General features: G+C 51.6%; 1 protein-coding gene across 1 annotated transcript in view; it reads right to left on the minus strand.

Annotated features, from left to right (window-relative positions):
- The window catches only part of LOC129670187 (kinesin-like protein KIF19), a 48,650-nt gene that overhangs the window by 13,997 nt on the left and 19,201 nt on the right, over nt 1-15,452 (minus strand). Inside the window, exons 8-13 of the mRNA XM_055598661.1 lie at nt 13,127-13,279; nt 12,509-12,631; nt 10,711-10,858; nt 8,311-8,485; nt 6,905-7,112; nt 2,450-2,720 (exon numbers count right to left, since the gene is read on the minus strand). Of these exons, the coding sequence (XP_055454636.1) occupies nt 2,450-2,720; nt 6,905-7,112; nt 8,311-8,485; nt 10,711-10,858; nt 12,509-12,631; nt 13,127-13,279 (1,078 nt within the window). The remainder of the gene's footprint in view (nt 1-2,449; nt 2,721-6,904; nt 7,113-8,310; nt 8,486-10,710; nt 10,859-12,508; nt 12,632-13,126; nt 13,280-15,452) is intronic.

A 15,452-nucleotide genomic window follows, 5' to 3' on the forward strand; every position in this document is an offset into this window, starting at 1 on the left:
TCCTCCTCCTCCTCCTCCTCCTCCTCCTCCTCTTCTTCTTCTTCTTCTTCTTCTTCTTTTCCTTCTTTTTCTTCTTCTTCTTAGTTTGTTTTATTTTTTGAGACAGGGTTTCTCTGTGTAGCCCTGGCTGTCCTGGAACTCGATCTGTAGAACAGGCTGGCCTTGAACTCAGAGATACACCTGCTTCTGTCTCCGCAGTCTACTTAAATTTCTTTAATTCTTTATTAATTACACTTTATTCACTTTGTAGCCCCCCTGTGGTTCCTTTCTTCCTCCCGTCCCAATCCCTCCCTATTTCAATTTCTTATGATGATTTTTGTGTGTGTGATATTGAAAATGGAACTCAAGGTCTTTTGGTGGATGAGTGGGCAGGGTCTCACTGTGCAGTCCTGGCTGGCTCAGAACACACTGTGTAGACCAGGGTCGCCTTGAACTCACAGAGATCTATGGGCCTCTGCCTCCTGAGTGCTAGGATTAAAAACATATACCCATATATTGGTAAACCCGATGTTTCAAACATACAAAGCAAACACTCCACCACTGAGCTGCTACATCCCAGATGAAGTTTAAAATTTTTTTCCTGTTGTGCTGAAATGTTCTTTTCAATCATAACATAATAGTATTGGGCTGGACATGTTGAGCGCTTGCCTGGCATTGGTGATGCCCTGGGTTCCATATCCAGCATTGCCAAAACAGGAAAGGAGGGAAAGGGAGAGAGAAAAGACTGATAATGATTCTTAAGTATAAATAAAATTTTAGCTAGAAGTAAAAGGCCAAGCCCTGGTACGTATATCCAAGAGAACTGGGAAACAAACAAACAAACAAACAAACAAAAAAACGTAATGCAGAAAACTGAACATGGCCAGGCAGTGGCAGAGTCCTTTAGTCCTAGAACTCGGGAGGCAGAGACAGACTGATCTGAGTTTGAGGCTAGACTGGTGGTGTATGGAGCAAGTGCCAGAACAGCCAAGGGTACACAGAGAAAGAAGAGAGAAAGAAAGAAAGAAAGAAAGAAAGAAAGAAAGAAAGAAAGAAAGAAAGAAAGAAAGAAAGAAAGAAAGAAAGAAGGAAAGAAAGAAAGAGGGAGGGAGGGAGGGAGGGAGGGAGGGAGGGAGGAAGGAAGGAAGGAAGGAAGGAAGGAAGGAAGGAAGGAAAAAAAGAAAGAAACCAAAAAGAAAAGAAGACAACATGAGTGCTCTCGGAAGCGTCCTTCACGACAGTCACAGACGGGAACCCCCCCAGCAGATGAGCTTATAGACATAGGCTGTCAGTGTGGTGAAACAGAACTCAGCTGTGAAAAACAACGACATTTAGTGTCTGCTGCGCCATGAATGAGCCTGAAAAGATGTTTCGCTAAGTGAAAGAAATCAGACATATAGTGTATGATTGCGCTCACGGGAGATATCCCAAACAGGTAAAAGCCCAGAGTCAGGAAGACAGCTGGGGCCCGCTCTTGAGAGAGACCTGAGTATTGGAGGGCAGCCTGAATTACACAGTAAGACCCAGTCTCGGAGAGAAAGGGATGGAAAGGTGGTGGCACGGGTACAGCCTTGCTGCTCAAGCGTGGGGAGCTGAGCTCTGCCCCTAGTACCACATAAAAGAGCAGAACATGGCAGTGTGTGGCTTTAAGCCCAGCCATGTGCGGACAGAGACAGGAGGGTGCCTGGGGCTTGCTGGCCAGCCAGTCAGCCTACTCAGCAGCTCCAGCTTCATATGAGACCCTGCCTCAAAACACAAGGTGGCACATGGTACAAGAAGACACCTGGATATTGACCTCTGAACTCCAGACTTGCACGCATATGCATGTGTGGACATGCAAGTAAATCAAAGAAGACGGGGCTGGGCACGGCGGTCCACACCTTTAATCCCAGCACTCAGGGAAAAGAGGTTGGCAGTTCTCTGTGACTTTAAAGCCAGCCTGGGCTACATAGGTAGTCCCAGGCCGGCCAGGGCTACGTGGTGAGACTGTCTCGAACTACAGAACAAAAGAGCTGGGGGGACACTGCGGTGGCTGAGGCAGGAGAGTGGGAGTTTGAAGAGCCTGAATCAAGCAATGCGATGCTGGGAAGGAAGGAGAGAATAAAGAGGAGAGGGAGGGGAAGAGAGAGGGAGGGGAGGGGGAAGGGAAAGGAGCAGGAAGGGGAAGAGAGGGGAGAAACTGAGTGGGTGCAGGGCGCCAGCCATAGCAATCAGGAGGTTGGTAGACTGGTGTTTGTGCTTTACTCTTGGGGACTGTCCTATGTTTGCAGAGATTTTTATCTACGGTGCTGGGAATGGAGCTCTGGACTTCAGGCTTGCTGCATGGGCACTCTACCAACGAGCTGTGTCCCCAAGCCCTTCCATCTCAGAGAAACACTTCCCTGACTGAGCCACTTCCCCGGCCCTCGTCCTCTGGGTTCACTTTCTAGAACGCAGTATCAATTGACGCCACACTAGGAGCTGGCCTCACCCTGCATCAGCTGCCGGTGCCCCTGGATGACCTGCCGGCACAGCAGCCGGTGCTGGTGGTAGCGCTGGATCACGAAGTCCTTCTGGCCCAGCAGGTTCTTGCGGCACAGGTTGTCAGCCTGCAGCTCTGTGTTCTCTACCTCCAGCTCGTGGGCCCTGCACAGCAGCTGCAGCACCTCCCGCTGGTCCTTGTTTGTCACCTGCCTGGGCAGCAGTTTCTCCATCTGTGAGGCCTTCTTCTTGGCATGGGCCAGACGCTGCTCTAGCCCGGCCTGAGGGAGACAAGGAGAGCTCAGGGCAGGCACTGACGCCGGTTAGTTATTCTCGTGAGACATGTGGCAATCAGCCCTAGGAATGGATGAGCCACAGTGAGGCCTATACTGATAAGGTCCATTTGACAGGACCTAGGAGACACATGTGAGCAATAATGTGAACTAAGTAGCTTTTGGCCGTGCCCAGAGAGGGATTATGTTAATTGAGTTATCTGAGGTGGGAAAACTCACCCCTAAATGTGGACCACACCATTCCCTGGACTGAATAAAAAGAAGAAAGAGAGCTGAGCACTAACATCCATCTGCCTCTGCTTCCTGACTGTGGATACAACGTGACCTCCTGCCGCCATGTCTTTCCACCATGATGGACTGTGGACCCTCAGACCGTGAGCCAAATAAACCTTTCTTTCCATAAGTGGCTTAGCCCCATCCCTGGGACTAACCACATCTTCTGCCTTCAAAATTCTGATGTTTTAACCTATGTATGGAGCCTTGCTGACCCTGGAGGGACCAAGCCAGCTTCTGGATATGGCAAGCAACTCACCCGAGAGCTTGTTTTTCAAGTGCAAATTCATCTGTGCAGAGCCCACTCCTCAGAGAGAAAGCTAACCTCTCAGCTGCCCTAATCACCCTGAGCAAATGCCAGGCAGCCAGGGTCAGAGCTGGGGCACTGGAACTCCCCGAGGGTCGAAACAGAGTACAATGAATGTACTCCTCTGAATCCTAGTCTGTGTAGCCCCGCCCTACAGCAAGCAGCCGCCCTTCCGCAGGATCCCTGATAAAGGCAAGGACAAAGTATGTATAGACACAGAACCTTCCCAGAGCTGGCTCTGTCTCTGCAGGAGGCTATCTGAGCCTGTGGTCACCTCTGTTACTTTAGTGCTCTGCTTTGGCTCAAAACTCAAGTGTGCAGGAATTCTGCTATAGTCTCTGAGCCATGTAATACAGGAGATCTGGGGCTGGAGAGATGGCCCAGCCGTTACTGCTCTTACAGAGGACGTGAGTTCTGTCCCCAGCACCCATACCGGCTGAATCACAACTACCTGTTACTCTAGCTCCCTAGGATCTGATGTCCTCTTCTGGTCACCTCAGAAACTGGCACTCAGATGCACACACACACACACACATACACCTGCCCATATATATATATATATATGTGTGTGTGTGTGTGTGTGTGTATACACACACACAAAAATAAAAATTTAAAATATTTTGGTACATAAAATGAAATAGGAGCTTGGTAGACAAGATGTTGGCAACTTTATAGAAAGTGCAGCCATCCCGTAGGCTACACCTCCTGAGAAACCCCTAACAAACTCATTTCATTCCTCAAGCGGAACTTGAGTGAATCTTCCTTCTCTCCTTCCCCCTCCTCTTCTCCCCCTCCTTCTTTTTAACCCAGAGTCTCACATAGCCCAGGCTGGCCTCAGACTCACTATGTATGAGGATGACCTTGAACTCCCGATTCTCCTGCTTCCAGGGTGCTGGAATCACAGGTGTACACCACCAGGAGTCCAGTTGCTTCGATGCTGGAGATGGAACCTGGGGCTCTGTGCAGGCCAGACCAGAGCTCTACCAACTGAAGCCATCCCCAGCCCTGAGATAAGTCACAGGCTCTGATGCTGCTCTGGTTTGGGGACAACTGTCAACTTCATATCTCCCCAGAGAGGCAAGCTTTTCAACACAGCAGATCTGCCCCCTTCCTGCAGAAACCACCACCTTCCCCACCCACTTCTCCTATCTCCTGAACCCACCTGGTCTTCTGGGGGGCTGTGTGGGGTGTGGAATGGCAGACCCTCCTACTGGGAACTGTGAGTGGCAAACTGCCTTTCCACACCAGGAAACAGCCACCCACCCCCCACCACGGTGTGGGCCACACTCTGGGTCCTGATTCCCTCAAGCAGCACTCGAGGGGCTGCAAGGAGTGCTCAGGCCCAGGATGTCTGTCGAAGGCTTCCTGAACTGCTCACCTGTATAAAATGAGCCTTAGCCTGGTTCTGTCCACCCACCAGGCAAGCCCCAGCTCTGGACACAGCTATGGATATACGCTTGTTTCCATATGTGTCTGACACACAAGGGTGTGTGTGTGTGTGTGTGTGTGTGTGTGTGTACATGCACACACATACACTTGAAGCCAGCTACGCCTATAAAACAGCTTCCAAACTGGACGCAGTAGCACAGGCCTATAATCCCAGCACTCAGCGAGGCAGAGACAGGTGGATCTCTGTGAGTTCCAGGCCAGCCTGGTCTACAAAGCGAGTCCAGGTTAGCCAAGGTTACACAGATAAACCCTGTCTTGATAAAACCAAAAGCCAAAACAAAAACAAACCCAAACAAAACAAAACAGCCCCCCAGCAACTTGTGTCCCTTCATCCTAGAATGAGCTCAGGTGACTCAGCGAAGAAATTATCAATCCACTCGACCAACTCTCCAAGACCCCCAGAGAATCACATGGGGCACAGGCTGCCCTGCACTCCCAGAGTCTTGGTCCCCAAGGAATGGGCAGATAACAATGAAGAGATGCGTCCTTTGTTAACTTATCCTTTCCACAATAAATAGATAAGTGGAGGATTAGCCAGGAAGTTGTAGTCACTGCAGATTAATCAAAAGGGGGGTTAACAAAGCTGACACAAGCCAAGAAGCTCCTTAGAATCAATGGTGTGGAAATTGATGAGAAAGAGAAAATGTTAATTTGTCACTGAGCTGGCAGAGACGCAGAGGAACAATTTGGCTTGTTTTTCCTTCTGATGATCTGGAATTGATTGCATTCCTTTCCTCCCAATTCCCGTCCAAGCAGCCTCCCTAAAATTTTTCCCAATTCCTTTCTATCAAGCCTCCCTCAGCAACCCCTGAAAACCTCCTAACTCCCCTCCATCCAGCCTTCCCTCTGTGCTCCCCAACTCCACTGGGACTGCCCTGAAGCTCTCTCCCATTTCCCTCCACGCAGCCTCTTGAGTTCCCCTCACCTCCCTAGCTGAACAAATGGTCCCTACCTGCCTACTGCAAATGGAGCCTCCTCTGCAGGCCCCAGACTGACAGGCTGGCCACTGCAGGCTCCTGACTGACAGGCCCTTCACTGCCAGCTCTGTCCCATGCTGATATCTAAATTTCCCCTTGAGGTTCATGCTGTTTAGTTGATGCACATCACCGATTCAGACAGGATGAATCTATCTTATTTTTGTTAGTTTTTGTGGTGGTGATGGTGCACGCCTTTAAGCCCAGCACTTGGGAGGCAGACGCAGGTGGATCTCTGAGTTGGAGGCCAGCCTGGTCTATGGGATAAGTTCCAGGACATCCAGCATTACACAGAAAAACCCTGTCTTGAAAAAACAAAAACCAAACAAAGCTGTGAAAACCTAATCACTGATTTGAAGTGAGGCGGTGTGAGCCTAGACTGCCGTGGCCGGGTGTGCAGACACGAAGGGCCTCTTGCTTCGGTTACATAGCTGTTAAGAGAACTTAAAAGCCTCCTGCTTTTAACAACTGCACATCGCTGGACAATTTTCCCACTTTCTGGAGACACACCCACCAGCATTTAGCTAATGAGCCAGTTCCTGGCATCGCTGGCCTTTCCCCAAAGCTTCCTCAAGGAAGAGTTTTGTAATTTTCTTAAACTGAGTTTACTCACTAACCAGCTATTATACAAACAGCTCATATAAAGAGCCAGCTCTTTTTTTTTCCCCCAAAGACAAGCTGATCAAGGTTGACCTTGAACTTCTGTGGATTTTTTGTTTTGTTTTGTTTTGTTTTGTTTTGTTTTGTTTTTCAAGACAGGGATTCTCTGTGTAACCCTGGCTGTCCTGGAACTCAGTCTGTAGGCCAGGCTGGCCTTGAACTCACAGATATTTGCCTGCTTGTGCATCCCAAGTTCTGGGATAAAAGGTTTGTGCCACCACCAGGCCAAATCTTTGCTTCTGATCCTCCTGCCTCTATTTCCCCTAGTGCTGGGATTCCAGGTGTCCGGCACCACACCTGGTACTGGGAATGGACATCTGGACTTACTAAGCAAACCCCGAGTGGCTGTGCTCTGTCCCAGCACCGGACAAAGTGTCTGAGCCCAAGACTCAGCGGCCGCGAGCACATAGCTAGCTGTGTCTTACGGGACGAGCAGGGACTCTCCAAGGTTGCCTGGCTCAGATATAAGCTCCATTCCCGTGACTGAGCGCTGCGTCCCTCTCCCTCACCTTGAGGGCTGCTGTTTTCCGCTGCTCAGCCAACAGCAGGTTCACCTCCTCTCTGGCCAGAGCCACCTCCGGGGGCTCTGAAGCCTCAACCTCCTCTCTGTCAGCATCTGCTGTCTCCTCGTCCTTCTCACCGTCAGCGTCCCCTGGCTCCTCCTCCTTCTCACCGCTGACCACGTTAGTGTGGTGATGGGCCTTTTCCCGTTCCCAGCTGCAGCCAGGACACAGGAAGCAGGGGTCAATTGTGCCTGAGCTGAGAGTTCTGCATCTCACACCCAGCGCTCTCCAGGCCTGCTAGCCTCCCCACAGGCATGGGATAGTGATGGAGAGGAATCGGGTCTCCCCATGGTCTTTTATACATATATAGCCCTCTGGCCCACCAGAGCCAGCATGGCTACCTCCTGTGGACATGTGCCTCTCTGGTCCTTGCTGTCCTCAGGGGACAGCTGTGTGACTGGGGACACTAGGGGGAGAGTGGCTGGGCTCTACCAGTAAGGATAGTGCATTGGGCCTAAACAGGATCTCTGGGGACTGGGTCAGAAAGGAAGAATGGGGAAGCCTCAGCAAGCAGATGCCTGGCCAGAAAGGAGCAAGCCACTGTGACTAACTCCAGTGTAAGGACCGTGCTGTTTGTGTAATTGAAGAGAGAGGAGGAACGTGAGGAGGAGGATGACAAGGCCGGTGACAAAGGGTGGTGATGGACACTTGTCATCCCGACACTCAGGAGGCTGAAGCAGGAAGATCACAGGTTCAAAGCTGGCCAGGCTGAGTTATACAGCAAGACTTGTTCCAAACAAAAAGGGTGAGGGGAAGAAGGAAGGAGGAGGAAGGTGAGGAGAAAGGAAATGGAAGGGAAGGAGAAAGAAGAGGGAGAGGAAGGGAAGGAGAAAAGAAGTAGAAAAGTAAGGAAGGGATAAAGGTAAAGTAAAGAAGGAAGGGGAGAAGAAGAGAGCAATTGTGGGAGAATCAGGAGTAGAGAGTGAGGGAAGGCAACAGGCTTGAGTGACAGTGCTCTTTGAAGTCACCCCTAAGTGGGCAGCCCGTGTCCAGGTTTCTCCAGGACAACTGGAGGGACACCCGCTGTCCTAGCGTAATAATTACAGGTGCCCGTCTCACCTGCAGGCGCACCCCAGCTACTCCCTGCACAGGGTCACTCTGCCTTCAGAGCAGAAATACATATGTGTATGTGGACAGTGGGAGAGAGATTGTGTTAACATTTCCTGATCCTCCGGTCTGGCTCTGGACCCAGAAGTGACTCCCACGTGGCCCAGCTTACCTCACATGACGGGAGAGAAACAGAGACAGGGGACCTGCCTTCTCGGGGACCCGCAGATGGCAGCCAGCAGCCTCCTCTGTTCCTCGGCTTCCCTCCCCTTTGGGGACGTGCTGTGCCTAGGCAGGACACTCACTCTGCGATGGTCAGCAGGTGGCGAGACATGTCTATGTGCAGCTCAATGCTGGTATTCTCCAGCTCCACCAGGCTGCGCCGCATCTCCTGCTGCTCCTTGAAAGCCCCGATAAGCTGGGCCCGGATCTTGTTCATCTGCAGACGACTGTCCTCCTCTGCATCCTGGGGGGCTGTGACTGCAGGTGAGAACAGGGGTGGCTGGACTAGGCCCACTGCCAGCCTCGTAAGCATGAACTCCACGCTCACCTACCAAAACGGGTCATGGCCCATGGACATGTGTGGATGGAGGGAGGATGGGAAGGGTTGGTCTGTGGGTAGGAGGACATATTGATGAGTGGTGGGCAAGTAATTGAATGGCGGTAGATTGATAAACGGATGGATTTTTGTGAGGACAGATGGATATGTAGATGAGTGGATGGATGGATATGTGGGTAGGTGGACACATGAATGGGTGCATGGATGAGTGGGTAAGTGCGTAGCTGGATGGATATGTAGGTGGGTGGGTGGGTGGATGGGTGGATGGATAGATAAGTGGGCAGAGGGATGAAGGAATGGGGAGATGGGTGGGTAGATGAATGTGTATTTGATGGGTAGCTGGATGGGTGGGGAGAGAGGTGGGTGATAGATGGATGTATGAGTGGATGGGTAAATGGATGGATGTATATGAGAGTGGATGGATGGATGGATGGATGGATGACGCATGGATGTGTAGCTGAGCAGTTGGATGGGTGGTATACAGATGAATAAACGGAATATGGGTATATGTACTGGTCTCACTCCTCTTTGAAAACCTCATCTTCATAAACCAAAGAACATGTGAATGTTATGTGCGCATATGTCTAATGGACTTCACTTTGGTACGTATGTCCTTTAGGGGTAGAGGCTTGTGTGTGTATTCTGTGTACATGTTGATGTGTGTCTGTGTGTGCATGCATGCAGTCACAAGTGCCTACGACTGTGGAGGCCAGAGGTCAACGTCAGGAGTCTTTCCAAGTCTCTCTCCACTGTATGTTTTGAGGCCGTCGCTCACTGATCCTGGCTAGAGTAGATGGCTGGCCAGTGCCAGGAATCCTCCAGACCCTTCCCTTACCCAGAGCTGGGGTTGGAGACGCCAGTACCACTCCTGGATTTTGTTTTGTTTTGGGACAGGGTTTCTCTGTGTAGCCCGGGCAGTCCTGGACTCGATCTGTAGACCAGGCTGGCCTCCAGCTCACAGAGATCCACCTTCCTCTGCCTCCGGAGTGCTGGGATTGAAGGCATGCATCACCATGCCTGGCCCGCTGTACCTGGCTTTGATGTGGGTGCTGAGGATCCTATCTCAAAAACTGGCATGGAGCCAGGCATGGTGACTCAAGCCTTTAATCCCAGCACTCAGGAGGTAGAGGCAGGCGGATCTCTGTGAGTTAGAAGCCAGTCTGGTCTACAGAGTGAGTCCAGAGCAGCCAGGGCTACACAGAGAAACCCTGTCTCAACAAAAACAAACAAACAGCAGCAAAAACAAAAAGCTAGTATGGGGGCTGGAGAGAGGGCTAAGCATTTAAGAGCACTGGCTGTTCTTTAGAGGACCCAGGTTTTACTGCCAATATTCATATGGCGGCTCACAACTACCTGTGAGCCCAGTCCCAGGATCTGTCTCCCTCTTCTGACTCCTTGAACACTGCACACATGCGGGGCACAGACATACATTCAGACAGAACACCAACACATAAAATAAAATTTAAAAAAAAATTAAAATTTAATTAAAAAAATAAGAGCTAGATGTAGGAGGCACAAACCTTTATTCCAGCATTCAGGAGGTAGAGGCAGGAGGTTTTCTGTGAGTTCAGAGCCAGCCTGGTCTAAATAATGAATTCCAGACAATCCAGGGGTACACAGTAAGATCCTGTCTCAAAAAGAAAAACAAACAAACAAGCAACACAGAAAAAGCACTAAGGAAGCAGAGACAGGCAAATCTCTGTGAGTTTGAGGCCACCTTGGTCTACAGAGTGAATTCTAGGACAGCCAAGGCTACACTTTCATCCCAGCACTTGGGATGTAGAGGCAGCAAATCTCTGTGAGATGGAGTCCAGCCTGGTCTACAGAGCAGGACAGCCAGGGCTACTCAGTGAGACCCTGTCTCAAAACAACATAAAATAGTCTAGTCCCTGTATCTGGTATCTGGTCTAGTCCTGTATCTGGTGAAGAAACTGGAGTTTCTTCAGTTGAGGTTCCCAGGGAAATAGGAACAATAGCTGCTGGCAGGGCCACTGGGCCACTGTGGATCATCAGAGTGGCCAAGGCCAGGAGCTTGGCCAGGAAAGCAATGGGCCCATAGAACCTGGATCTTGGTCATGGAGCTCTAGGGAGGAGGGGGCACTCGGCCATTGGGGCCTGCGGGAGGCACAGCCCTGAGCAGCACTACCTTGTATGTCCAGAACGCTGGGGCCACTCTTCTCCTTGTCCTGCCTCTCAATCTTGGACTTGAGGTGCTCGATCTCCCTGCGCAGGTCCGAGATGACATCAGTGTACTGCGCAATGCGGTAGGACACGTTCAGCAGGTTGCGCTTGACCTGACGATGAGGACAAGTGCCCAAGGTCAGGCGTGGCAAGAAGCATCCTGAAGGACAGACTTGAGAGACGCCATGGCGTTCAAAACTATCAGGGGTGGGGCGATCAGCTCCATCAGCTGGATACTGCTTATACTCGCTCTAGGAAGAGAGGCTCAAAGAGGGATTATCTATCCCGGGGCTGGGCTGTGGCCATGTCTGTGGGGGAGTGTCTTAATTAAGTTAATTGATGGTATCCACAGTGGGCAGCACCATTCCCTAGGTGGGGGTAGGGGGCGTGTCCTAAACCACATAAGAATAGAGAAACTGAGCTGAGCATGAACAAGCAAGCAGGACACAAGATCAGTTCCTCTCTTTGCCTTGATTTTCCCGCTGTGATGGACTGTAACTTGGAAATGTGAGTCAAAATGAGCCCTTCTTTCTCTCCGTTGTTTGTGTCAGGGTGTTTTAGCACAGCAGCAAAACTGAAACAAGAAACATGGATGGGGGAACCCTGCGACATTGCTATCTACGAATGTGTTGGGCCACATCCCGGATGTGTGTGGCCATGGGGAGGGTGCAGGTTGGACACAAGTCACTGTTATTCATCCTCAAAAAGGGAAGGGTATTCTGACACCTGCCGCATCACAGGAGAACTCAGAGAGCACTGAGCTCAGTGTATTCAACCAGACACAAAAGAAAAATCCTGGGTAAATCCTGGCTTCTCCGCGGCCTCCGGAGGAAGGAGAGAACAGAGTGGTGGAGCCAGGGCACGGGAAGAGTCGTTCTTTGATGGAGACGGAGTTTTGGTCTGGTGAGCTGTGAACAGCCAGCACACGCTGGCTACCCCAAGGCTACCGTGTCGTGGACTCACAGTGATTAAAATGGAAATTTGGGTGACCGAAGAGATGACTCAATGGGTCAAGGCGACTGACCCAGAACCTACATGGTGGGAGGAGAAGAGCTGACCCCCACAAGTTGTCCCCTGACTGCCATATGCTTGCCATGACACGCTTATGCATACACATCTATACACATACTAAACAGAAATGGGATAAAAAAGTTACCAAATGAGAATTTTTGTTCCATGTATCTCTTACCATAATAAAAGATTTTAATAATCTGTCAGGTTTTTTTTTTTCTTTTAGAAAATCTTCCCACTGGGAACTATTGACACATTGATTCTGTGTGTAAGGGAAGATCCGTGTTTATATGGGTGTACACGTGTGTGCTTGTGCATAGAGCTAAGGAATCAACTTCAGAGCCAGGCGCGGTGGTGCACGCCTGTAATCCCAGCACTCTGGAAGGCAACTCACCAACTAACCAAGCAAACGGAAATCAACTTCAGGTGCCATTTTTTAGGATTCTGTCTTGTTCTTAAATCTTAATCCACTAATTAATTGATTTTGAGGTAGGGTCTCTCTGATGTAGACCAGGCTGGCCTTGAACTCACAGTGACCCACCCGCCTCTGCTTCCCGAGCGCTGGCATTAAGGTCCTGTGCCGCCACGCCCGGCTCACCTTTGAGATGGGTTCTCCCCATGGCCAGGCTGGCTGGCCAGCGGGTCCCAGGGGTCTGCCTGCGTCCTGCTCACCAGCACAAGCACCACAGGCGCATGCTATATATATAACGTGGGTCTAGGGGCTGAGGTCAGCCCGCCTCCCCGGCTCTCACCCTCGTCTTGATGTTCTTTGCCCGGTAGGCGTAGAGCAGTGTGGTTCTCGACTCCTCGAAACTGCTGCTGGCCGGGCTGATGTGGGCGATCATCACTGTACGGCTGTTGCCCCCCAGGGCGTCCTGCTCGGTGGGAACCACAGGGTTGGGGGAGCCACGTGTCCCCACCTGACCGTGGCCCAGCCCTCCAGCGTCACCAGAGGTCTGGGAAGGGCAGCTGATACTGGGAAGCAGAGCGGGGCTGTGCCTGAAAAGGAGGCCCTCTTGATAGTGTGGGGCCTGCTCCAGACCCTGCCATCTGACGCCGCTTTGCTGAGAGCAGGTTTAGCCAGGAGAGCAGCGGAGAGACATTTATTCACCGCTTGCTTACTTATAAGCAGCATCCAGCTTAGCAGAGAGAAAAGTTTCACAGGTGGCAGCTGCCCATGACGGGACTGGCAGCCTGGGGAGGTAGTGAGCTCCCGTGACTATCCTCGCATGCAAGCGATGATAGACTATAGGCAGAACGGTGACAGGGAGTCAGGCGGTGGCCATGCACAGCCTCTCAGGGCTCTCAGCCTCCGTGCTGACAGTGAACTCCTGGAAGACCATGCCGCTGTCTCCAGCTGGGGGGCCTACCTTCAGCAGGCGTGTGAGCTTGCTGTCACGGAAGTTCACGTACTGAGCACGGCTGCCGCCCTTCTCGCTGAGGGCGTTGATGCAGTTGCCCAGGGCCAGCAGGGAGCGGTTGATGTGTGCCCCCTCCTTCATCCTCTTGCCTCGGTTCTGGGTCTGGGCAGGGAGAGGCCAGGCTGAGCAAGGACTGAGTCCCTTCCCCCTGGTACCTTCCCTTCCCCATTCCCAGGGAGGAAACTGAAGCCCGGAGGGGTGGGGAACGGCCTACTGCCCTGATGCTGAGGTCATGAGTCCTAAGCACTGGAGACCCCTTGACAGAAAATCACTAGCAGGGACTAAACAGCCATTCTCAGGGATCTACGGCTGACTGGCAGGGAAAGAAGTGAAATAAGCGATTGGAGCCCAGACAGTGCTGCTCATACCAAAACACAATGAGTGGGGTTTGCCTAGGAAGTCCCCACCTCCGACCTGAGACTTACTGTCTATCCTGCAGGTCCCCGATGGCCCGCAGCCCGGCACCTGCTCTCTCCAATGCAGCCCCACTACTTCCGCCAACCCACAGACTCTTTGGCGGTCACCCGCCTCGTACACGCTCAGGGTCGTTTTTTCCGCTGTCCCATGGGATGGAATGCAAGCTCTGGGAAGTCACCCCTGTCACTGGGCCATCTAGACACCTGCCGGCATCTGGCTACAGCAAGTGCTCAGTGCATGAGCAGGCAAAGATGTGTACGCAAGCCCGCAAATACATCCAAGCCCCGTATCCACCTGATGGCTCACACCATCCGAAACCCCAGCTTCATCAGGCAGCCTCTTCTGGCCTCCACAGCACCAGGCATGCAACTGGTACACAGACATATATGCAGGTAAAACACCTTATAGGTAAAATTAAATAGAGCAGTCTGGCTGAATGGGCTCTGCTGGCTTCAGCCGCTCGGCCTCCAAGGGTAGGGCCAGCGGGATAAGCACATGAACAGGAGAAGGGACAGAACAGTAGCCAAACCAGAGGACAGACCACAAGGCAGGGAGAACAGTGTGGAGCCAGACCTCCCCAGGATTGAAAGATCAGATTGGATCAAACTGCTGGCCTCAAACTCACTACATAGCTGAGGTTGGCCTCAAACTCCCGATTCCCCGATTCTCTGGAGTGCTGGGATTATATACATACACTGCCACACTTATTCTACAACAGCCCTAAAGATGGAACCCAGGGCTTCGTGTGTGCTAGGTGAGCCCTATCCAACTGAGCTGCATCCCTAGAACCCTTATTTTCAGATGGAGTCTTGCTATGTCATCCAAGCCAGCCTGAAACTCACAGCCCTCCCGCCTCGCCTCAGCCTCTCCGGTGCTGGGATGACAGGCAGGCATGGTGCCGAGCTAGAATAAGGCAAGGAGGGCTATGGCTGTGGAGCCTATGGGCATCGCTGCCTGCTCTGTGCACTGAGGGGGGGGGCAGGAAATGCCGCTTGCTGGTAACACTGGGTCTGAAAAGGCCTAAATCAAGTCCTCCTGTAGCCTTCCCTGAGCTGGGTGCCTGGCCGGAAGCAATGCCTGGGCCATAAGGTAGCATCCAGGAAGCACAGTGGCAAGGGCAAGGGACCCAGAAGCTGGGAAGAAGCCATAGCAATGCCACCTTTTCTGTCATGGACCTTGTCACCCACCTACCTGTTCACCTATTTTTTTGTTTTATTTTAGGGGTTTTCTGTTTGGTTGCTTTTGGAGACAGGGTTTCTCTGTAGCCCTGGCTGTCTTGGAACTTGCTCTGTAGACGAGGTTGGCCAAGAACTCAGAGATAACTGCCTCTGCCTCCTGAGTGCTCAGATTAAATTAGGATTCTGCCACCTAAGCTAGAGAAATAGCTCAAAAGCTAAAAGCACTGGCTGCTCTTCCGGAGGTCCTAAGTTCCATTCCCAGCAACCATGTGGTGGCTGGCGACCATCTGTACTGAGATCTGACACCCTCTTCTGGCACACAGGTGTACATGCAAATAGAGCATTCATACACATCAAACAATTAAATAAATCTTGCAAAGAAAAAGAAAAGGTGCGCGTCACCACTGCCGGCCTCCTCAGTAGACTCTGAAAGCACAGGTCTCCCTGCATACTGCTTTCTGATTACATGTGACACCCCAACACCTAGGGATCCCCAGGCCCAGGATGAACCCATGTAGCACCTTCAGTAGGTGCAGAATGAGCTTCCTGCTGCAAGGGAAACACAGGCTGAAAGCATTGGCTGCCTGCTTTCCTTACAAAGTACATGCAACATTGCATTACCTCAGGCACCTCTGTGTGTGTGTGTGTGTGTGTGTGTGTGTGTGTGTGTGTGTGTGTGT

The sequence above is a fragment of the Psammomys obesus genome, unplaced genomic scaffold (genome assembly GCF_907164565.1).
Source record: "Psammomys obesus unplaced genomic scaffold, mPsaObe1.curated_primary_1811, whole genome shotgun sequence".
Classification (NCBI taxonomy): Eukaryota; Metazoa; Chordata; class Mammalia; order Rodentia; family Muridae; genus Psammomys; species Psammomys obesus.